Here is a 24,976-nt window from a genome sequence, read left to right on the forward strand (position 1 = left end):
TTGGCTGATAAGACACCTTTAGATGTGAAAGATGAGAGGCGAAGGGGGTTAGAATTATGTATCCATCTTCACTCTTTTAAAAGTCAGTTCCTCTAACCTTAGTCTTAGTCTAAAACTGAAAATGTGAGTATAGCACATTATTCTGTGCTCTGTTATGGTCCAGTTTTTATTTTTGGCTAGAGTAGAGTCTTTACAGAGGACTACATGTGAACTTGCATCTCTCTGAGATCTGCCCTCTCAAAGGGAACCATCGAGCTAAACTCTTCCCTGTTAACCCACTTAGTAGCCTGATCTCCCCTGTGAGGGCTTCTTTAAAACATCCATCCTTCTCTAGTTTTTTCTTTTTTTTTTGAGGAAGCAAAAGCCAACCCAGTAGAAGGAATATTAGGAAGGAAGACGCCCCCCTCCCAAAGTTGAGAGGGGGGGAAGATGGCAGCTCTCGCCAGCTCTCTCATCAGACAGAAACGGGCGGTCAAGGACGACCAAGCCAACCGACCAGTTGCCAACAAACGGAAGCCCTGTCCTAAGAGCAACAAGTCCCTCTGCCAGAAACAGATCCTTGTCCTCATCTCCAAGGTACGACTTTGTGGGGGTCGAAAAACTAGAACTGAAAAACGACCAGGTGAGTACCTGCTGTTCTTTTTGCCTTCCTGATTGCTTGCTTGATTGATGCAAAATTAAACTAACATTGTAAAATCCAGTCATTATTTTTGTTGTAATAACATCCAGCCCCACAAGTTTACTGTGTGGATCAAAAAACTCTGCAGCCACCTTTTTTTTTACCTTCCTCAACAAACAGCAGGGTATAAACTGCTGGTCAAGACTGCTGGTCCAGTCTGGATCAAGAATAAGACATTACTCAACGTCTTTGCATTGTCACACTGAGGTGCAAAAGATATTGTCACTCAAAAGCTCCTAAAATCTGATTATATCACATCAGCTGTTGTTTTCATTGCCGCTGCCCCCTCCAGCTTCACCTGTTTGACACATCGACCAATAGTAACCACTGCTTTTAACAGTAAAACAAAGCAAGTTGGAATAACTTTTTATACATGTCTTGGAGCTTTTTTCTCTGCCAAGCATATAATTACACAGACCTGCATGAACAATGAACTGTGAAATTAACTAAAAGTCATCACTGCACTTTCCTGTGCCGACTTATCTCTGCCAGATTCTTTTTGGAAGCAGAACCTCAACTCGGTAATTATTTGTGCAAATGAATTACACAACATTTTGTTATTCTTACAGTCTCTCTGTATAAGTATCTGTGAAAATTGATTTAAAAAAAAAAAAATAAAAATTATGCATTACTGCAATGATACAGCAACAAAATAATGCTATTTCATCCTGTATTTTTTAAGATTGTTGAATTGTTTAATTCCCAACTGAATTAATGCTCTTAAGTTTTCCATGCATAATTAGAGAGAGTACAATATTTAAGGAAAATTATGCATATAACAGAAACATTAAGGAACAAACATACATCATAGAGAGGCCAAGAGATGTGATATTATATGGTTTTTACTGAATTTGCTCTGTTGGTCTGACTGCTTAAATCCTACAGCTTCTTAAGTGTGATTTTTAGTTTTATCTGGTATGAAGAATACTCTAAGAATACTCCAGGCCAATCACATCTTGTTCTGGATTAAAAAAAAACCTCCATATTTGTGTTGCTAACCCAGCACAATGTGAAATGTGACACAATAATGATAGAAAACTAACTGTATTTCTTGGAGAAAGCATATTAGGAAGAGCACACTGCATCTGTTTTGGTCTAACCCAGACAATCCGCGCCTTTTATGAAACTGCTTGTAAATTGTTTACATAATGATACCAGATGTTCGGCTGGCATTGCACTGCCAAGGGTGGTTGATTGTGGATATGAATCAAATGGGTCTATGCTAACACACTGGTACTGTGTTATCATTGCAGTTTCATAAAAATGTCAGCATTTTCCTGTTTGTTTGGAGATGTCCCACCTGCTCTTTGAGCTATACGGTCTGTGAGACATGCATGAGATTTTTGAGTTTGTATTGCTACAAAGGAATATCTGGATTTGGATTTGTAAATGTTGATGAAAGAGTAAAGGCTTTGCACTGTATATTATGGTTACTTAGCTGCTGAAAAAATATCTATTTCAATAGTTTACAATAGTTTCTAGCCATATTAATGGCTCTGTAAGAATGCAAATATGCTCATTTCTTTAACATGTTCAGAGTGATGATATTGCCTTCCCGTTAATCAATAAGAATAATTTTCACTCATGTAATCTCATGATAATTTATCAAATTAACATTGGGTATCTAACATATGAATTTTTGTTTCATGAGATCTCAGGACAGTTTTTTACTTCATCTCAGTCCACCTGGAATATATATATATATATATATATTAACTTGTAGATGCAGCAATGAACTATGTTCACTGACAATGTCTTTTTTTTAAACAGTTCCTGTCTCAGAATGTTGTCTGTTTTTATTGAAATACCATCTGAGGACATGAGGGAAAAACCATTCAACCTCATCTCTTGCTTTTCTCAGGATTGTAATTTTAATGACGTAGTAATGATAATTATTAAATTCCCTAATTCTTTGTAATTTCACATTGAGAAACTCTTAAACTGTTCTTAAACTGTTGAACGTTGTGCCCTCTGTGTTCTTTGCAGTGTTGAATATCCTCTCGTCGTTACTTCTGAAAGACTATCTCATCATTATTGTCCTGTTTTCAATTAACCTCACGTGAACTGTTTATTGTTATAAATAAATAACAATTTATGAATAAATATAAATACATAAATAATATATATGAAACATTTAATTGCAGAATTATCATAATTGAAGAAATCACATTGATTTTATCAACTAACAGGAACATTAGACATTAGTGAGTCATTAGAAACTAGTGCGTACACATTAGAGATAACTCAATTAGAGTGATAACAATTAGAGATAACAATTAGTAGCTTTTTGACTGAGCTTTTTCCCACTTTTCTTATTTTTGTGAGAGCTTTCTTGCCACAAAGTTGTTTGGGATCATCCTGATCTGATAGTTGCTGAAGTACCTCGAGCAAAATGCTGAAACAATGTGAAACCCCAATGACACTGTCCTCAGAGGGGTTAGGTTTGGAGTAATGTGAGAGTTTTGCACATGGCTGTGAATGGTTTATTGACCAGTACCAGTTTTGTAAGCAAACAGACAACAAACAAATAGAACAGCGTGTGGTCAAGAGGGAGTTTACATTATTATAATGAGATTTTAATTAACTCATGCCAACCAGCTAGGAAAGTAGATTAAGTCAGCGCCTTTGCTGTTTGTTTACATTGACACCTATAGGTCGACAAAGCAATAACTGCTACAGCTTAAACAGGAAAGGAATACAAACTTTACACTGTGACATAAGAAAGGTTGCAGTTTTGAGAGGATTCATAATGTATGTAAAACTGGAGTTTTGTGGGGTTTAAAAAGCTTAGAGATTAGAGATTGCTTTTCCATATTATGCAACAAAAGCACATGTTTTCTGAAACATGTATAGCTCTCTGTCATCTGCACAAGTTAAAACCTTAATACTAGGAAATATATAAATTTTTCCTGGTATGCAGGAAATAGCAAAACCCTCATAGGATTCTCGATTCTCTACCAGCTGTGTTTTCTTGAGAGAGTTTCAGCTGCCATGTTAGCATCTAATCAGGAGAGATAAACCATATTTATTACTGATATATTGCCATAGGCTTCTAAGATTATATGGGTAGACAAAAACATATGCTGCACATATGAACGCCTGGCACAAAACTGAGATGGGATGAGATCCATGACAAAGTAAAAAAGCTACTAGATTTACTTGTTTCTGCCCTCTTCATCACCCTTCTCTAGGAGTCCTGTGCAATCCCTTTCCTTTACAAGAGACCCTTTGAAGCGGTGGCCCTTTCACTGTCAGTGATCTGCACTGCTGCCCGCTTTTCAGATCAATTCAGCTCATTAATGTATAACGATTAATCAATAATCCACCTCTTGGTTTGTTCAAGGTGGAATCTGACTTGAAAAGGGAGGGATATTGAACTACTTGCCCCAGTATATCACCTTCAGTAATCTTCTCTAAGTTACATAGAATGAGCATAGAACTGCAAAAAAAAGGAAAACAACTAAATTCAAGGAGGAAAAGATATTTTGATTCAAAATGAGCTAAATACACGACATACTTCAAACATTACATAGTTTGCTCAAATGAAATTGACTTTAAGGAGACGTTATCACAAAAATAAAAACAAACTATAAATCTGAACTCTGCCAACTGAGTTGTTAGAAACTAATTCATATTAATATCCAGCAAACCTAGACTTCTTGTTGCATACAGTATGCTATTTGGCATGGAGGTGCAATAGTATGTTGTAGGAGTAAGCATTGCATGGCCCAGTCGACAGTTGGAGAACAAATGTAGGCCCCGGCCGGCGGGCAGCAGACCAGGTTACAAGGAGAGATCCAGTAGAGGATAGCATTAAGCTGACCCCAAGAGATCAGGGCAGCAAACTCGCTTACTCAACAACACCTGATCAGACAATGCAGTGTTATGTAGCTTCTCATCAGAACTTTACTGACTGTGACAGGGGTCAGAGAAACAGAGCGGGAGACAGGGAGAAAGAGATGGAGGCAGCTATCTGTGAAGGTAAACACGAGCTTAAAGAGAAAAGTAAAGATGTTACTGATGTCAGAGAAAACTCTTTCCAAAGATGGGATGGAGACAGACGTAAGGTAATGAAAAATATCAACAGTGAAGTAAGGAGAGATACCAGGGGAGATTAAAGGGAAGGTGGGTGGGATTACAAAGAGATACAAATCAGCTTGTCATACGCACTTTATTAGTAAAAAAAGATGTGTTATTCATGGTGTAATGAATAACACACCTGTGCAATTTTTCTAAAATATAACTACACCTGAAAGTACAGGGCAATTAACTCCATTCTCTTTGCCAACTGCAGCATGATCATCTTCAGTGGGCTGAGAGCAATGCATGTATGCGTATGTGGAATTTATTCTATAACAGTTACTATCTCCTAGGTATAACCCTGTAAACCAACTACAAAATGAAGGGATTGCTTTTGACTATTCTACAGGCTCAGGGGAACCACAGTGTCTGAGAATAGTGGTCATCTAAGCACAGTGAGCTGCCAGCTGCTCTGAAGACAAGCATCTGTGTAGGCCTCTTTTCATTCATGTGTTGATGCTCCTTTTAGTTTCATATCTGTCATGTGAGGCACAGCAGTCAATAAACGTTTTTACAACTTATTTTAGGGCTGCGCCCACACTCGCACTTCTCCATTGCAGCACACAGGTTTCCTAATTGGAGTTGGAGTAACTTCTGCTGAATCAAGGGGGATTTGTGGAAGTACCTACATGTTTGCCTCAAACTATACAAAGTACACAACTACACAAATTATTATGGGTATTTATCTATTGGCTTGTGTTTAAGAATGTGTCCCTCAGACATGATGCTATGTGTAGTTTTACACATTTCTATTTTTTGTATTTTTTGAGGAATAGAAATGACAGGACAAAGCTAAAGGACCAACAACAACAACACCAACTCAAACTACAGTAGTCTACATCTCAGATTGTTCTACATATTTTTGAGACTGACAGCAAAAAGGTACAGAAAGTAAACATGTGTTTTCTCAATGCACATGAAATCTAGATATTTGTGGCGGTTTGTGTTTTTTTTTCTTTCATTTTTACCCAGTGTCAAAGGGATTTTACAGGAAGTGTGTGTGGCTAAGGTAGGAAAGTAAGTACAGTTTTAATAAAAAATCACATCCTCAATTCTACTTTTGTTTAATTTTGTTTTTGTTTAATTTGTGTCTCCTTTTTCAATGCATTTTGAAAATTAGTTAACTGGCCTGTGCTTTTTTCTCATTTATTTCACACTTTATATAATCTTATCATGATGTGGAAGGACAGTAAAAAAATTGTGTAAAAAAGGGTTTTTACTTACATGTGAGGTGGTTTTGTTGGAAGGGGTTGGAATAAATTTCAAGAAAATAATTCCGTCTGGTAGAAATTTGCCCTCCATGGCTAACCAGTTGTTTCCACTTCAGGTTTATACTACCTATAACATGTCAACAGGCAGCTTTTATGCATGCTTTACATTTTCTTTTTGCTACATTTCAAAAGTTAGCTTCTAACTTTTTCGACAATCATGTGGAAGTACATGTGCTTGAACAGGTGACATCATGCTTATGTCACTAAACTTAATTCAGGTTGCATCCTTCTTCCACATACATGAAAGAAGGTGCTACCCTAGGAAACAAAGTGTATTGACATTCAGGACTTGGGTTCACATATATGCTTTCATGTGGTGTGAGCTCAAATGTCCTGAAACACATTTTCTAAAACAAGCTTCAATTTAACAGAAACTAGAGTATTTCACAATAAAACAGCTCCAAGTATTAAAAGCATATGAATATGTTGAGCATTCAGCATATGTGAAGAAATTAAGTTCTGTAAAAACCTTAACGTCTGTCAGATACGTAATCTTATTCTTTTTTGTTGGGCTGTTCCTGATGAAAATTAAAGATGTTCAAATCAGACTTTTGCTTTTGTACAAACTGTTTTTGTGATTGTTAAAACTGAGTTATCATTACATGGCAAGCATTCATCAAATCATAATAAGCTTTCAAAAAACAACATCTAGATCAGACAAACAAACAACTAGTGGTTGATTGGTGTTGAACTCATCCCACAAGAGCCTTTGGATTTTCAGCTTTGAACAACCTTTATTTCACCACAGGACTCTAAAATATCTTAAACCAAATGCTGTTGATGAGGATGTGCAGCTATTCGTGTGTTGAAGTGGAAGATTTGGTTCATCCTTTAAATTTTGTTCAAGATGTACTAATCAGATTATATAACAAATCTTTCAGAGTTTCTTATATAAGTAATACCAACCACAGATCAAGAGATTTTGTTATGTATTCTTTTTCATTTTGATGGATTATCTGAGTTTCCGTTTACAGACTGAAGACAAAGAAGACAAAATAAATTCAATGGACAGGAGGGGATAAAGGAACTCGAGTTACAGATTAAGAGTTGTCTTGTGAAAACATGTTCAGCTTTACAAAACCTGCTTACTAAAGCTTGAAGTCTTATTCAAAGTGAGGCGGGCTGGGGGATGTGTGTACAACGAACACCCTTTTGTGTGCTGTTCTCCCAAAGATCCCACCTTAACCTACCACACACACACCTGCTAAATTGAATCTGTGGCTGCTTTGATTAAAGCTGACAAAGGTCGATTGAATTTACCTCTAACAAGAGAAAGACAGAGAGGATGGAGGACACCTATAGAGGTAGTGATAAGAGGACAAAGACAAGGAAACACTTGTGAATAGTGGACACTTTGCAAGAGAACCAAGGAGTGCTCACACAAATCAAAAAGTATATTTGCATGTACATTGAAATAAAAGTTAGCGAGAAAATCAAGTGAATTAATTTTACTGAAATACCAAATTAAAACATTACATAGTTGTGATCAAGTTGACAGTATCCTGTTTGGTGGTGTAACCATTTATAAGCAGTTAAGGACAAGTTGTCACATGTAGCTCTCTACGGGGTTCTTAGGACCAAAAACTAAGAGCTTCCCAAACCTAAATCTAAACAACTTGCAAGGTCTCTGCAAAGGCAGTTCATGGAACAGAAAACCCCAGAAAGCTGGCACAAAGACATATTTTCATCTATATTTAAATGTAATGACATTTTGATTAATAACAAAATAACCCACAGTAAGAGGTCAACTTCCTTGGGCCGCACTAAAGTGTTCACTGGCAGCTGCTGGTCCAACAACTTCAGTGTACTTTACAGCCAACAAAATGTCCAACTCCTGAATCAGAGGCCAGGGAGTGTTTGTAGCGACTAATCAGGTAGAGATCAAATGTGGGTGCAATGCTATCATTTCTGAATAAAAAAATGTTGACAAATAAAAAAAAAATTTAAGGAAAAACCAATAGGTATATATAAAAACCATTGGGTGCTTACAAGGTAAATACACCCAGAGAAGAAGAACAACACACAGTATACGACACTAGATACTTAATTATTAACAAAGTCTAACAAAGAATAACAAAGACTATTTCCAAATAATTACCTCTAAATCTTTGTTTGTCTGGTTAAGATGTTGTTTGTTTGTAAAAATTTGATAAATGCAAGTTGTATATTTTGAACTAAATTTCAGCAGTCATGCTAAAAGATTTTTTTTCTGCAGGCCAGATGTTCATTTGACCATTTATTCATTACAGTTAAGGACCTGGTGAGAACCAGATGATTTTACCGTGATACCTGATATTTAAAATCTTAGAATTGGAGGAAAGACTACTTTCTTTTTAACATGATTGTAAATGTGGGAGCAGTGATCAGGGAACATTGGAAAACATTGGTAACATCTTTGCTTACGTAAGGTTATTTCTGCAGCAGAAAAGGCTTATTGTTCTCTCTCTTTTTTAAGATGTTTCAATGTTTCTGTAAATTTTCTTCTGGTGGATGAAATGTGTAGCATCTGCTTTGCTCTCTAACACAAATGCTTTCAGATTTGCCATGTACATTCATTTATTTACACTTATTCATGTGCCTTCTTCTTTGTGTCTGTAACTATATCTGTAGATTTCTATCCAATCTATATATATATATATATATATATATATACACACACGTGTCGAAACTGCATCAGCAAAACTTAATCTCCGATAATATTTGGCTTAAAATCTACAATGAATTCCCTCCTTCTTTAAAAAGCTGCCCTTAGGCATCTGCACTCAGACTTCTCTTCCCCCATGTTTGAATATAGGCTATAGTAAAGTACATCAGCAAGTAAATCAATGCAAGTTGAAATTATGAATCCTTCGTCATCTGTCAACGAGTTCACTGATGTGATCATCACACTTTCTGACAGACTTCTGAACCCTGCGGAAGTGCAGAAGATACTTTTCTTTGTTTACCCTGCATATATTAAGGTGGCTATTTGTGTCCTTGCTAGAGGGTCCATAGGAGAGAAGGTGAGATACGAGGACTGGTGGTCATGCCCTTGTGCTACTGTGTTTATGTAGTTTGAAAGCCTAAAAACAAGATTCAAAGTGAAGACATACAAGATGGTGCTAGAATGTTACTGATGTCACTGTGAAGCCCTAGGACAGTGCCGCCTCACATCACTCCCAATCCTCTAAGCTGAGTGTGTTGCTAACTGTCACTGATATGTTCCTGTTGTAATGCTAACAAAGCACATGTGTGATTATTGAATGTGTGTCAGGGAAGCAGTGTGAGTCCTATTTGCTCCTGCTCATGTTTGACATGATCTTGTCAGCACCGTTAATAAGCTGCAATAACTCCACCTCACTTATGTGAACTGCGGCCATTGTCAAACTAAATGATTTATGAAACCTTGAATTCAAATTAGGAGGTCATTGTTGAAGCTGCGAGCGATGGTATGCACCTCCTCTATTTCTATTCTTTTTTTATCCTCCCCCCATCCTGCTATCCCTCTTCTTCCTCCTCTCCAGCATAATTTTTCTGCCTCCCTCACACTTGTCACCCTCTGTGTCTTTAGATCACTATCACTCCATCATTGCCGTGTACTGTTGCTCATGTGCTTCCTTCTTATTTTATTTCTGGACAAATATTCCTATAAGATGTTCGCTGGCACCATTCCTCCCTAGTTTCTCTCCCCCTTTATCTTCCCATAAGGTTGGTAATTACTCGCAGCACTGTAGAGCTCATGGCCCAGTTTAGAAAAGGGAAAAAAAGGGAGGAACCATGTTCTCCTTTCATTTGACACAGAATCAAACATCCCACAAGAGACAGACTTTTTTTTGCAATATGTTGTACGAATGCACATATGTGCATGCATGTGTACAAAAACAAACAAGCACTGTGTACGTACAGAATACACAGAGCAGGAAGCTGACAGTGAAGAAGAGCTTGATGAGAACATAAGGGAAGAATCAGGGAGTCCTTGCAATAAAAAACAGGGAAACCCCCATTGTTTGGTCAAAGCAGAAGAAGACATGACCTTGGTTGCTCAGTCATGCAGGCCCCCAGTAATTATCTCAAACCTTATCAAGAGAAGCTTAGCTATAGGGACATCAGCCAGAAACACAGTGGGCTCAAATCAAGCCAGATAAATACATTAGTGTAATGATAACCAACACTGAGACATACACTATGCTGATTAGCAATAAAGCTCAGCCGCCACTTATTTTTTAGAGCAATTACATTCCAGCAAAGGGTTTAAGCGTCCTTGATGGCAGCCGTGAGGCATGAAGTGATTACCTTGGGTTCTTATGTGCATTGACCTAATTTATACTGAGACACACATAATTGCTGTGTGAACGACTGTATTGTAGGGCTAGGCGCCATTCTCCCCCAGGTGATTTTCAGAATGATCATCAGCACTGAATGTAAATTGATGAGGGGTATCCCTGTGTAAACTTTGCAGCAGTTTCTTTTGGGACTTCTGGGAAAGCTCAGTTTAATAAACAAAATACCCTCATGATTATGATGTCTAACACTTTTACAAATCATCATTTTAATCTTTCAGAATTTAAAAATTCAAAGCTTTTATCTGCAGAGCCGAAACTGAACAACATAAATCTAATCTGATAAAGCATGAGTGGCTAGAGCTGCATTTACATTTCTATGAGTGAATTTTGAGAAATTGTCAATTTTCAGTGGCATATTAAAAACAACTTGATTTGATGGCAGTGCACATACAGTAGGACCTTTTAAAGTCTCCATCCTGTGCAACACTCTTTCTATACACTTGTTCTTCTGCTTGTCAGGTGCAAATCATATTTTCTCTCAAGTGTGAAGGAGTCACTGGGATACAGCCCTGCTGATGAGTCAACATGTTATCAGGTGCACTGACAACAACTGTGTGCCAATGTACATAAACAGACAGGGAGCTCTTTTTGACCCACACCCCACTGACCTAGATCAACGAATGTTTCCTGTCACTCAAGCCCACGTGTCCCAGGAGTGATGAATGTATTCACACAAACCTCCTTCCCAGAGAAATACCTGGGGCGTTACTCGTTGTGTTTCTGCCATATTCAGTCAAAATCCTCTGAAGCAGATATAGATGGGACATTTTTCTGGCACAGTTTGCGTCACAGCAAGTCAACACAATTTTTTTTCTAAAAGATTACCTTTATCATATGTTGACACATTTCTGTCCCAATGGGTGAGGAATTGTTACATTCTTGTTGATTTTCTTGTGGACACCTACCGAAACATTGTAAAAGTATTTCCTCACAACAATGCTCAGATCTACTGTTAGAATTGTTCTGGAACTTTCCAAATAGTTAGAAGTATTGACAATCGAACAGTCCAATCCATGGAGACCCCACGTTTGAACTTAGAGGAAAAAACTGTTTGCTGCTCATACTGCTGGACACTTCCAGAAGAAGTTCAGTCTTAAAGAATTGCCATGAAATGCTTCTGAAAATTATATATATGTTCAATGTCTACATTTAGCAAGTATGTATTTTATAATTTTTTTAAGACAAAAGAACAATGTCTATATGCATTATTTCCTGGTAACTGGGCTGGTATTAAATGTCAAAGCCATGCAACTTCCAATCTGGTATTTCATGTTCTAAACTCAACCAGATATTTTACTCTCTCGACTCAACCAAGTGGCGTTTGTTCATATATGAAACCAAATTAGATTAAAGAGGAAAATGGCAGCAACTCCCTCTTTTCAAGCTCCAGTCCTCTATGGTTCTATGTAGTATAAGCTGTTCCTACAACTGTTCTCTCCTGGACTGAGATGTCTGAAGTTGTTCCTGCGATCTGTTGGAGCCACTCTCCCAGTTTGGGATCACGGCCCCCAAGCTTTCTGATTACCACTGGCACCACTGTTGCTTTGAGTTCTCACATCTTTTGAACTTCCTCCTTTAGCCCTTGGTATTATTCAAGCTTCTCATGTTCCTTCTTCTGGATGTTGCTGTCATTTGGAATTGCTGCATCTATCACTAATGCTTTCTTCTGTAGTTTGGCGACCACCACAATGTTCAGTTCACCTGTTTATCAATCTGGATCTCACTTGGCTGGACTTTAACTTTAACTTAAAGGCTCTCCTTTAACGGAGGCGACTATGACAAGAAACAACGAAAAATCGCACCGTGAAAATGGAGGGAAAACAAGGCTATGAAACTTACCGTTCAATAAATAAACTAAGGTTATCTCTGTGGAATAAATTACAAAGCAAGGTGCGCTGCAGGAGAGTCGCTCACTCCAGGCTCGTGGGATCTGTGGTAAACAAGTCAAGGTGGCTGGTAGTGACGCTCGAAAAGAGACAACATACTGGCACAAGACAAGGGAAACGCAGACTATTTGAACACACGGGGGACCAAGGGGAACAGGTGAAAACACTTGGAATCAGGGAAGACAATCAAACGCTTGACACGGGAGGAAGGGCAAGTCACCTGAAACGAGAGGACAAGATTAGTGAATTTTCAAAATAAAACAGGAAATGATGAGACAAGACGTAAGACGGAAAATAAACCGTGACAAAGACAAGCTCAATCAATTTAGCCTCACTGCAAGACAGCTGGCAGTTCACTCTTGGCCCTGCTGTGTGGCAGATGTGTCTTCCAATCAAAAGTAAAAACCATCCAAATTATCTCGAAAGTCATGATTATCAGAAACTGTCTTCTAACAGCTGTAGAATATATTGTAATGTCATCACTTCATGTTATCCCATAGACAAGCTTGTCCCTCAGGAGTGATAGCTTTTAGAACTGGTTCTGAATGCATTGTTACTCCTAAAGCACTAATGATAAACATGTTACTAAGGGCAATAGGAAAAGATTTAAGCAGTCTCTTTTATGGTGAGTATACACATGCTTGAACAACCTGTTGAGGCACGTTATTTTTGAGGTTAAAATGGCATGAATTAGACTATTCATTTACGAGGTACTTAACATCTGAAATGTTACTGAACCTGAGTATTAGAGTTATAAGACATAAATCTAGTGCTGAATAATGGCAGTGTTTTCTTTCTGAATCTAGTAAATTTGAAGCACTTAGAAATGTAAATTTGCAATGTTCAACAAAAGCAGTACCTCAAAATTGTACTCGGGTGTTTTGGCCCACTGCATTGTTAGATATTTTGCTTTGTAATGCCACATCTTATGCCTTTCTCAATATATTGTATTCTCTTACTGTTTGAATGCATGTATTTTCTAAACAAAATACTAAAATCACCACACATGACCTTTGAATGAGTAGCTCTCCATGTTATAATTTCCTCTGTTTCACCCTTTGGAGCAGCAGAGACTGTATGCATGTACTCATGATGGAAACACAAGATTTTTGCTCATGTAAACAACTTTGTGTGCTTTGCTAATCCAACCAGAGGTAGACTGCAGTCACAGTGTGTCGCTATCTGTCAGTTTACTTAGGGCTTATAATGGGGGGGAGAAGTTGACTTTCCTAATAATGTATGGGCTCTCTATTGTGACTCGGACACAAACCATTGATATTTTTAAGGATTATTCCCCAAATTGAACGCAGTAAATTAAGTTTACTTATCACAAGGAGTGCTACTCAGATTCACAAAACAGTTACCCATAAAGGTTAAGGGAAGAAGGATCTTGAGTTGGGAGTGAAGCTGGAGGAAAACTATCTTTTTATTTGCATTATAGTACATGTAGGCTGTTTTTTTGTGGAGGTTAAGACATGCTGAGGGCTAAAAGTTAGAAATCAAATTCTATTTTCTGTGTATGTTTGTGTATGTGCATGTGTGTGTACTCAGATAATTTAATCATCAAGTAAAAGTTCCAATACAGGAGCAGAAATACTTTATTCTAGGAAAAATCTGTCGAATAAATCCTGCTTACTGTAACTAAAAGAATATCTATCAACAGCAAATGTTATTAAAGTAATAAAGTAAGTGCTGGATTGATCCCTCTCCCTGATACATTAACACAAATTACAGAATTATTCTTACTCAGCTTTAGTATACAAGCAGCATGTTACTTTTGTAGAGTGTAGCTACATTGGAGCACTTGATATGCAGCTGTATATAGACAGGTACACCATACTCATGGGGATGGTGCAATACTGTTTGATGGTAGCAAACTGAGTCAATTTTATTAGATGCTTGCACTTCAATGGTAGAAGTGGGCTGCTCAAAACAGTATGGATGTTTCTGAAATAGATAAATAATTCAAATTAATTAATAAGTAGACACTTTAAAAAAAAAAAAAAAAAAGGCTGGACATTCCATCTCCTCCCTCTTCACATGTTGAAGTGTATTTCTCCACTATCTGAAAGCCTAACCACTGAACTCAGATTCATAGCTGTTTCATGCCTTCACCAAGGTATTTGTCTGTAAAATGCAGTGCTGGGAAAAAAAAGGCAAAAGAAAAACTGCACCTCCTGTAAGTATTTGGCTGTCGTCATTTTCATGACCTAACAAAAGTTCGGAAAGCTATGAATATAATATGCAGACTGAAGATGCATAGAACTCCACAAATGAGCAACAAATAACCATAACAATCAATAGTCAGACGCCTACTGGTTCAGTACAATCCATCTTTGTAGGGTTTTATGTACATTTTGTGGAGAGTCCATGTTCATACCTCAACAATTTGACTTAGATGTATAGACTCACAAAGTGGTGTCAAAATGTCCACATCAGAGACTTTATGCACTTAATGATTTGGCAGCGGTACAGTCCTGAGACATCCTACCCTTGGGAGGGACCAGTGGTCTTCATGGGTACAAAACCTTGTACACAAACTGAACTGGACCCAACTATTACTTCAATGTTGGACCCAACATGGACTCTAACCCAGCTGGAAAACACAGTCACATATCAAAATGGTAATGCTTTTGGAGCTATATGCTATGAACAAATAAGTATTAATGCAAAATTTATCAAAGCAAAACTTTGTGTCTTATCTGATCAAACATTATTACTCTTCTCTTTTATGCTTAGATGTTATCCATATAATCCATCCTCCAGATTTGGAAAGGTACACCCATGTTTTCTTTTACACCTCTCTTGCTGAGTAAAACAGTAATGCTAATCCACTCTTTATCAGCTTGAATGGCCCTTTAGCTGTCATGGTGACACATGACAAATGCAAATTGTTTCAAATTTGTTTGGCTGCATCTATTATGATGAATATATCTTATAGTTTGAATTTTTTGACAGTGATAATGATTGTTCATTCAGTAGCACAGCTGCTAACATTAGCATTGCAAATTTGTTATCATCTAAACCCTGCTATGAGTCTGATCTGTTCACTGACCCTCTCTTCACCTCATCAGAGGGTGCACTTGCAGGTTCCTTTCTTTGGCCTCAGATACATACACACACACAGATATATATATAAACATCTATTATTGGCTGTATTGTTATAATGCATTACATGATGTGACATGTCATGTGTCACACAATTTCATGAGTCCAGGCTGGGGTCCCGGGACAAGTTTTGGATCGCTCCATGAAAGCGTTTAGCTGGGACATGCTGGTCCGTATGCCACATGGCAGCTTCACTGCTGATGCTTTGTTGGTTTGTAATAAAATAAATTGTCAAGCGTCAGTTAAACAAAAAAAGTAAAGGCAAATCAATTCAGGATGGTTCCAACTAAAAGTTGAACAGTTGATTAATATGCATGTTATTTTTTTTTCAATGAAAAATCCCTATGGAGCGCAATGGAGTTTTGATTGCAGCCATATTGCACAAACTGCTGAATTTCTTCCTATGGTGAATGTGCTTTTTTCTCCAGCACATGCAGTCATCACTCTGAATGAAATGACAGTGTCATATCATTCACTCTGTGCCTCTGCTGTCCATCTGCTCACTTCTCTCCTCCCTGATCCTCTCATTTCCCTTTCTGTCTTGGTCTCTCATCTCTCTCTTTTTGATCTGTGGGGACAAGTCATGAATGGTTTCCATGCTCTGATTGGATGATATGCCCTGTTATAAGGTGGGATGAAAGAGAGCATAACTCAAAGGATATGAAATGGAAAACAGGAGAAAGGAATAGAAAGAGTGAGAATAGAGACTAGCTGAAATGTTTTGACATGCACCTTTGAAGGAGAGAGGACCAGGAGCGCTGCAGATGCCTTCATGTAACAGCGGGAGTAGGTCACAGTTTCACTGATGTTTCAACCCTGGCACAGTTCCTCTGAGAAATAGTGGTACAGATCTCTTCTCTGCCTCCCTTGCCACTCTCTGCTTCTCTGTGCTTGTATAAGGAAGACAGGCATATTGCACAGTGCCCTGGGTCATTCCCTGGGGAGTTTGTATGAGGGTATGGGAGGAGTTTAGTTGAGGGGGAAATCCTAGATGGCCCACAGTCCTCAAGAGGTTTCATCCTAAGCTCTTTTTTTCTGTGTTTCATCTTCCTTGTTAAAGCTGCAGTGAAGGAGACTGGTCAGTTCACTGACCATACTAAATGACTGCGCTTCGAGTTATGTTAGGGGACTGGCAGGATTCTCCTTTCCTCGCAGATGAAGCTGTTGTTCTCTTAAAGAGCTGCACCGCAAGCTGCAGGGACTCCCCTTCCATCCTCTCCTCCAGCCCCCAGAGTCCTTCAATATATATCTTTTATTTAGAGAAAGGCAGACTAACTCACCTGACTTTAAGATCTCATGGACCTAGCCGTGCCTATAACAACAATGGAAGGAACACAGTAGACTAAACACTTCACATAGATTGCATTAAAAAAGGCACACATATATGATGTCCCCATTTGGCTTAGACAACAGTTTCAAAGCCATTTGGCCAAAGACATCTGTTTTTTTGAGCTCGAAGACCATAACTATACAAATCTATGTACATGCATTTGATATTCTTATGTGATTTTAGAGAGTTGGCGAATATTAGATTCATCGTGTGTTATTAGTACAGTCAGGCAATTTGGACTGAAACTATACCATGGCCATTTACTGAGTAAATATGATATATTTACTCTCCTTTAGCGAGACACCATATCTCTATTCTCTTGCAGAAAAATATACAACATAAATATTTGTATAATTTTGTAACAGAATCTTGTGAAGTGTTTAAGTTTTGATAAACGTTCCATTTTCTAATTATGTTAAAGACTATTAATATTCTGTTCTGCCAAGGATTGTCTTGAGTGAAAAAAATCCATGTTGGTGTTAACAGCATGTCAATTAGCCCCTTCATAAGTCACATTTTGTAAAGAATACATAAAATAAAATAAATCTATGAGGCTGTGTACTGTGTCTTTGAAGGAGCAGGACTGAAGCAAGTCACTTAAAAAGTCTCCCGATGCTTAAAAAAGAAAAATGAAAATGTGGAAAGCACTGAATTGTAGAGCTGGTTTCTTGTATTATTAACCTGAGCCTTCCAGTGTTATTTCTAGTTCCTGAAAATCAGATAACCCTCCCATCTAGACATTAATAATTACTACTCCATTTCCAGCTTGTCTGTGCTGGCTAAAGTGTTTCTAAAGTATTTGAATATTTTATGAATCGCCAAGTGAAAAAAGTTTTCATCTGATAATACTTTTCTTTGTAAATTTGAATCAGTCTTGAGATCCAGCTGTCCCACTGCAGCAGCAGTTAGTTACTTATAATATTATTACTATGTAATCCTCAGTGAATAAACAGAACTGTGCAGCTTTATTTGTGCCTAAACGCTGTACATCACAGGCTGCTTTTATGTAGTGTCATAGATGTAGATATAGGAAGTATCTTTCAGAAAGAATTCAGTGTGCCTCTGTGGATAATCACACATTGGCATATTTGACAGCAGTGCCTTACAAGAATCTATCTTCTGACCTACTTTTGTTTTCATGAAATGGGTCAGGGAACAAATCCAACCAATATACATTTATATGCTTGAAACAATCGTTTATATGGTGGCATTCTCTTAACCCTCTATGGATTGAATCAAGATTTAGCAGGATGGTTTCTTACCTGTACATGTTCTTGGAATAAGGCAGCTGAGCCTACTGTCTTGGGTTTATGTGACGAATGTATAAGAACAGTCACCTCCTACAGATATGGAATTGTTATTAAAAAGATGGCTCTTAGTATGCTCATTGATAACCTTCTGAAAACTATCAAAGCAAAAGCTAAGCTATTTCCATTTGTTTTCTATTTGCATCCAGAAATTAAACTGTGCAGTGGTAATTTTAGTCTGATTAGTGAGAGCTAGATATATGCACCTTGTGTAATTCATAACAAATGACAATTTCAAAAACTCACCAGTGTACTTTGCATGACTGTATAAGTTGGTCTTTGCTACACAAGAAAAGAAAAATACACATGTTGCACTTTATTGGCAAGATTCAGTGGATGGTAGATCTAAACTGCAGCTTGGCAAGTCTAGTGCCCTGACTTTTCACTAGTGCCACGCTGTTGTAATACATGCATAAGATAGGCTCCAAAACCTTTATGTATTATCTGGCATGAATGTTTCCTTCCCAAATGTTCAAGTTACCCGTACTGTGTGCACATCACATTCCATGCCATCACAGATGCTGGCTCTTAAACTTTGCTGATAACAATTAGGGTAGAACCTCTCCTATTTTGCTAGCAGAGTGCAGTGTCCATAATTTCCAAAATATAATTAGAATCTTTTATTTTCTGATCCATAGAACGGTTGCTGTAACTCATGTCATATTTTCTACCAAGCTTTTGTAAAGATTTTCCTGTGCTGGTTTGAATGCTTTTTACTTAAATGATTTGTGCTGGTGCTTCTGGTGCTTTTTGATTTTTCTTATAACTAACCATGCCAACAGAAAAATTGTTTACATGCGAGAGCAGCTGACTGAGCTTTTCAAAGCCCAAGTAATGCCAAGAATAAGACTCCAAATGTGCATGAGTTGCAGAGGAGTTGTCAAGGATGTAGAGAAGGGAGGAGGAAGTTGAAACCATTTTTTCCCCTCGATCATCATGGGGAATGTGAGATCACTGCCAAATAGAACGGACAAACCAGAAATCCAGTTGTAATCTTGCATATGTTACTGAGAAGGAGCATCTGTGCACCCCTCATTTTCTCTCAATGTTCTGGCTACAGAGAGAGTTCACCTGTGTTACCTGCCAGTGCTGCATGTGATGCTATCAGTTCAGGTCCTGCCAAACTACATTCACAACAACTTGATGCATTCATGCCAGTTTTAATACATTGTCTTTTTAAAAAAAAAAATTTTCATCATTAATTTGTACAACATAATTTCACTTTAAGGATTTGATTTATTTATTCTAGTCTAGTCTAATTCAATTAAATTGAATCCAATCTTAAATAAACATAGGCCCAGATAAGCTGGTGATATTTGTGGATCTTGTTTATAGACACACTTTTTCATATATTGTAGAGTTTTTAATGAATTTGTGAATTTAGCAACAAAATGTGTTGACTTACAATGGTGTCCAGAAGTGTTTCTGAGACGATGCAGAGATTTCCTCTGCAGAACCATGTCTGCTTTTATTGCAGTGCCACTAAATGGATAAAAAATCAGAAGCATTCAATAAACACTATATCTCAACATCGAGAGTGCAGAGAATCCAAAGAAATATCTGCTCCATCAATGTTGAGATATACTGTTTATGAAATGTTTACCGTTTGATTATTAAATGGTGCAACTCCTCTGTGTCTTTATTAAAACTGATATCTGTAACGCGCCCTTCATAGGCTCTATGAATTAGTGAATGTCATTTTCTTGCTTTCAGCATCCTTCTAATGTGATGTTATTTACTGTGCTCTCTTGCAGAGCCACAGTTGAAAGGCATTGTTACCCGGCTGTACAGTCAACATGGATACTACCTGCAGATGCAGCCTGACGGCACCATTGGCAGCACAAAAGATGAAAGCAGCTCGTTTTGTGAGTGTGCCTGTTTTTAAAAAAAAAATCTAGAGCCTGTGTGTTTGTTTTTACCCTGTTTATTCCGTTTACACCTACAGTTTTAACCATCATATAGATGAAGAACTGAACAGCTCAAGCCCTCATATGGAGCCAAAGCTCCAATTCTTGCAATGTTAATGCTTCAATGTGCATACTTAACTAAAAAGAATCACGGCAGGTGCCAGGCCGTGCTGCAGGGACCCCGAGACTGAGGAGTCCAGGAAAAAGTTAGGATTTTGTCAGCTCACCTGTCATATTTGCCTAAATTAGCATTTATTTTTGTCTATGAGTTGGAAGGAACGTCATGTCAAACTAGCCATCACACTTCAACAATTTACTGTTTTCTCACTCTAGTATAGAAATGACAAGATCACAGAAGCTGACTCTGATTGTATCTGCAACTCACTATATAATATTTTTTAACCACAAAAACATTATTGTTCATAGAAGTTTAATCAACCCAGAAGCTGTACCGCCCTTGTTTTTTTCTCTCCTTGCCATAAGCCATAGTTAGAATGACAGAACATTTCAGTGATTATCCATGTTTAGAGGCCGTTTCCACAAAAATTAACTCCAAGAGGTCACATCATTTGGGCTTATGAGAGCTAGAACATGCAGCAGTTACTAGAGCCATTCAGGCTGCAACAATGAAACAGAATGTGTTGCAATACAGTGCTTCAGATTTCTCAAGCTTCTGACTTTTTCTTATTTGCCTCTCTCTTTGTCATGCTCACTTTCTCTCCTACTTTATTCCCTGATTTAGCACAGTTCAACTTAATTCCGGTGGGACTGCGGATTGTGGCAATTCAGGGGACGAAAACAGGGTTGTACCTCGCTATGAATAGCGAAGGATACCTCTATACCTCGGTAAGCTTCCCCTACGGATCAGTCAACTACAGAAAAAAAAGCTCCCTTTGGATAACATATTGGTAACAAATATGTTGCTGTGATGCCTTTTCAGTAAAAATCTGAATAGATGCATGTTTTTTCTGACTTTTGATTATAATTCAAGCATTCAGTTTAGAGCTTAGTTAAGATATCAGCCACAATTTTGAAACAGGTTTAACAAGTAACACAGATAATCTTGTTTCAATGCGATGTTCTGCTGTAAGAACTTAATATTTGATACTAAAATGTAGTGTATAATCACCCACGTAAGGTCTCTTCTTTTAACTCGTACTACCACTGCTGCTAGTGTGATAACATTCATTGCTGTATATCTTATTTGATGTACATTATGAAATATTTAATTATGATGACATTATCTGATTGAATAGAGCTTCACCTCAACCCACCCATCCATCCATCCATACTACACACCTTCACATGTTTCTGTTCTTTGTTCTCTATTTAGTTTTTTTGGTCTAAACAGTTGTCTTTTAAACCCTGTCTTATTATGTCACCTTATTTAATTGATTTATTTATTCATTTATCTATTGTTGCTATGCTTGTTTCCAGAAAAAAAAAGTTTTCAGGCTAAGGTTGAGTGTCCATGCAGTGAAGGATCGGAGCTGTTCTGGTGTCCTGAAGGAACAATATTAGGCACATATTTTTTATGTTTTGACTGACAGCAGTTAGGTCAAGTTTAGACTCAGTGTTTGGTACTCACATCTGTCTTGAAGAGAAGTTATTGCCTGTTCACATCACTGACACAATTTTAGAGTGAGAACACCGATCAAGGCTTTATCATCTGCTGTCACTTTGGATTTAGAGGTTCAGCTGACTGTCAGTTAGACTTTAGTTTAATGTCTCGCTCTTTTCAGGATAAAATGGTTGAAGTATTACTGGTTTAACATTAGCTATGCAGTCTCTGATATATGTATGTGTACACTTTACCATAAGCATATTTAAGCATTTTTAAAGACTAATGGAATATGAGTAGTGCATGTTGGTTGAGGAAACACATAATCCAGCAGCACTGGTTGCACGGTGCAGACAAATCAGTATCGTGTCCAGCACTAGGGTCTTATTTAGGGCACAACATTTGACATCATGCAAAAGGTCTTTGAAGTGGATCTCAGCAGGTGGTGAATCTCTGAGGGCTGGCTGGTCCCCATCAGCACCTTGGAAAGCATTAGAGTCAGAAAATGTTGTCTGATCAGCAGTCTGGACAGCGCCCATGACACTGATACACATAATTAGTGTCAAATCACTTAACTATGGCCACATGGTTGCTAACATGTGACTGAAAATGTTGACATTGCATACCTTACTGCAGCAGACATTTTGTCTTTTCTATTTCCGCATAAGATAATGCTGCACATTTTGAATGTTGTTATATTGACAGCAGTGACTCGACTCTAAAAGCAAAATAGCATCACGCTGTTTGTTGTAATATGTTGGATTGTCTTTGTCAGATGATTTATCAACCATTGTTGATAAATCTTGCTTTGTGTTTATGATGCAATATTTAATCAACTATGCACACATTTGTTATATGACTTGAATTTTAATATCAGCAAGAAGCATTGTTTTTTGAGCAGTTTGCTCGCACAAAGAAAAATTGTACATGTCAGAGAGGGGAGAGCTCTCTAATGACAGTAAATGCCGCTCTCTGTTGGAAGTGTGGGAATGGAAAATGTCTGTAAAAACAGAATGCAAGTGACATCATCTGTGCATTAACTCTGTGAGTTAAATATTGAATACTGCCATGAGTGTACAACATTTCTATTTTCTTCTGAGTACCTGACTAATGTGAGTTAGACTTTGGTGCCTGACTACTGAGAACAGAGGAAAAAAGCAGGGGTTTCCTTAGAGATAGTCAATAGCTGTATTGCATCCTCATTGACCTCTGTCTAAGAATTTCCTCACACAGCTACAATACTTTTTTATAGGCGACGAACAACAGACCAGCTGTACTCTTGTGTATTTTTATGCATGCTTGACTTCACAATGCCATAATATGTCTTTACTGTGCAGCTGATGTGTTTTTTTCTTTTTAACTGAAGTCTGAAAAAAGTCTATGCCACCATTAAGTGCCGAGGTGACTGGTAGAGTGATTGGTGGCTTGTCTTCTTTTTTATGTTATACGTTTTCTTTAGTGCTGACCTTGTCTTTTGGATTTCCATGGAATATATTGCATTCTTTGCCATGTGTTATAATAATAATGTGTTGACCTTGTTATTTGAGTTAACGTACTCTGTGTTCTTGACTACTTGCTTCTGAAATCATGTTTTCTTCTTCTTCATTACAGCAAGCGTTTGTTAAGATCTTCTGGTTTTGTTGGTTTGGTCTTTATTTTATTGTTTTGTGTTTTTTGAAAATCTCGTTTTTGTAGTGAAGAGATTTCAAAGATTTTTTAGCAGATTGAATGCAGTCTATTTTGGGGGTTTTCTGTTTAGGACTCTTCCAGACTTCATGTTTGTTTTAGATCTTGTTTCTTTTTGGATTCACCTTCTTTAAAACAAAAAAAAAAGTAATTTCATTTCCTTTGTCTGGCTCCTCCTGAGTCGTGCCTGTATTTGGGTCATCCATCCATCTCCTCCAAACATGAAAGTTCTTGGATGTTATTGATGATTTTTATTCCATGTCTTTCTCTCTGAATGATTGCAGGGAAACTTTTACATGCACCCTGTTTAAAAATATAGTGTTCATGTTGTGAGACTGGCTCTGTCACAAGCAAAGGAAATTAACCTATGCCTTGTCTCAAGCATTAATCTCAGCCACTCTACCTGCAGGTGACAACTGAAAATGGCTAGACCTGATACCAAAATAGAGTTTGGCTTATTCCTGCCTCATTTTACAATCAAGAGGCTCATCTCTTTTCTGTAATCTCTGCCTCCTCTCCCCTCCATCCTCCATCCTCCTGCCTTAGACCTGGAAACATTCATGGCCAGAAATTTTGAAGGATGTCTCAGTTCCTAGAGTGCACTAAGAAGAGAGAGGATTGATGAGAGAGGATGCTTGCCAGATAAGTTAAAAGCAGGAATCCAAGTTTTTTCGTCACTTGTGACGTCTGAAGAGAGCATGGAACATTAATCCTACACTTTGAAATCGAATTAAAAGTAAATGTCTACTTTGTCACAAACAGATTTAATGTTCATCTGGCAGGGAAAATTGAATAAAGCGCAAGACTGCAATATAACAACGGTTAGATGATACAGCTGTGTCACACATCAGATTTTATTGATCAGTTAAAAATGACGCTCTGAGGCCAGGGCCTCTCATTTGGTTAAATGCCTTTTACCTCAACTCCTCTCTTACCATGTCCTCTGCTCGTAATTCTTGTGGGAGGGACAAAACCGCGAGGAGAGGAGTCGAGTGGAGGAATCGAGTGTGTGCAATTTGGGAAATGGAATAACGGGTATGTGCTCTGAAAATGGTCTCTTGACCGTTGACAAGCAAGTGTTTAAGAAGTTGTTTCTATTAGTTTAAAGAGGAACTACAGGGCAGACACACATACGCAGGCAGGTAAAAGAAAGAATAAGCCAGCTTTATTTGAAAGCTGATGCAACTTATAGTAATTCAAAGGAACCCAATCTCTATAGAAACTTTGGAAAGTCGGGGGAAAAAATGGACGGCCAAAGAAAAAGATGGTTCAAACAATATGAAGCCAAATCCTGAGAATGAAGTAATGTAATGCAACAGGTTAAGACACAAATGTAAATGTAAACAAGGCGTTTCAAAGAAGAGCAGCAAGACAAAGGTGGAAAGTAAGAACAACAATAGTACAAGACATTAAATAAGAGGAAACTAACAAAGACACATGGGGAGAGAAAAAACAGAAACCAAATAAAAAATATGAGGAAAGACAAGGATTATGATGATTTCTGTGCCAATTGAATATTCTATGGACATACACATACAACTACATGTATGTGTTTTGACAGGCAGATTGATAAAAAAAAAAAACCCACAGAGCTACAATGAGAACATTCTCAGAGGAAGACCAAAGTTGATCATCAGGTTCAACACGAGGCAGTGTTAACCATCTGCACCACTGCCTGGTAGTCAGTAAACATCTAGGTAAACGTAAGAATTAAACAGTTCTTCTATCAGGTTCCATTAAAAAAGCATTAACATCTCTGCTCTCTTGATAAAGTGAATAAGCTTGAGAGGTATTGATGAAGAAATATGTTCTTTCTGTACTTTTCATGGGAGGATTATT

At 37.7% G+C, this 24,976-nt stretch overlaps 1 protein-coding gene across 1 annotated transcript in view; it reads left to right on the plus strand.

Moving 5' to 3' along the window:
- The first annotated feature begins 314 nt into the window (after positions 1-314).
- fgf11b (fibroblast growth factor 11b) overlaps positions 315-24,976 on the plus strand; it is a 36,661-nt gene continuing 11,999 nt past the window's right edge. The window contains exons 1-3 of the mRNA XM_072374574.1: positions 315-622; positions 19,738-19,848; positions 20,633-20,736. Coding sequence (XP_072230675.1) covers positions 430-622; positions 19,738-19,848; positions 20,633-20,736 — 408 coding nt within the window. The 5' untranslated portion in view covers positions 315-429. The remainder of the gene's footprint in view (positions 623-19,737; positions 19,849-20,632; positions 20,737-24,976) is intronic.

Source organism: Leuresthes tenuis, unplaced genomic scaffold (assembly GCF_036924035.1).
Source record: "Leuresthes tenuis unplaced genomic scaffold, fLeuTen1.0.hap1 SCAF_21, whole genome shotgun sequence".
NCBI lineage: Eukaryota > Metazoa > Chordata > Actinopteri > Atheriniformes > Atherinopsidae > Leuresthes > Leuresthes tenuis.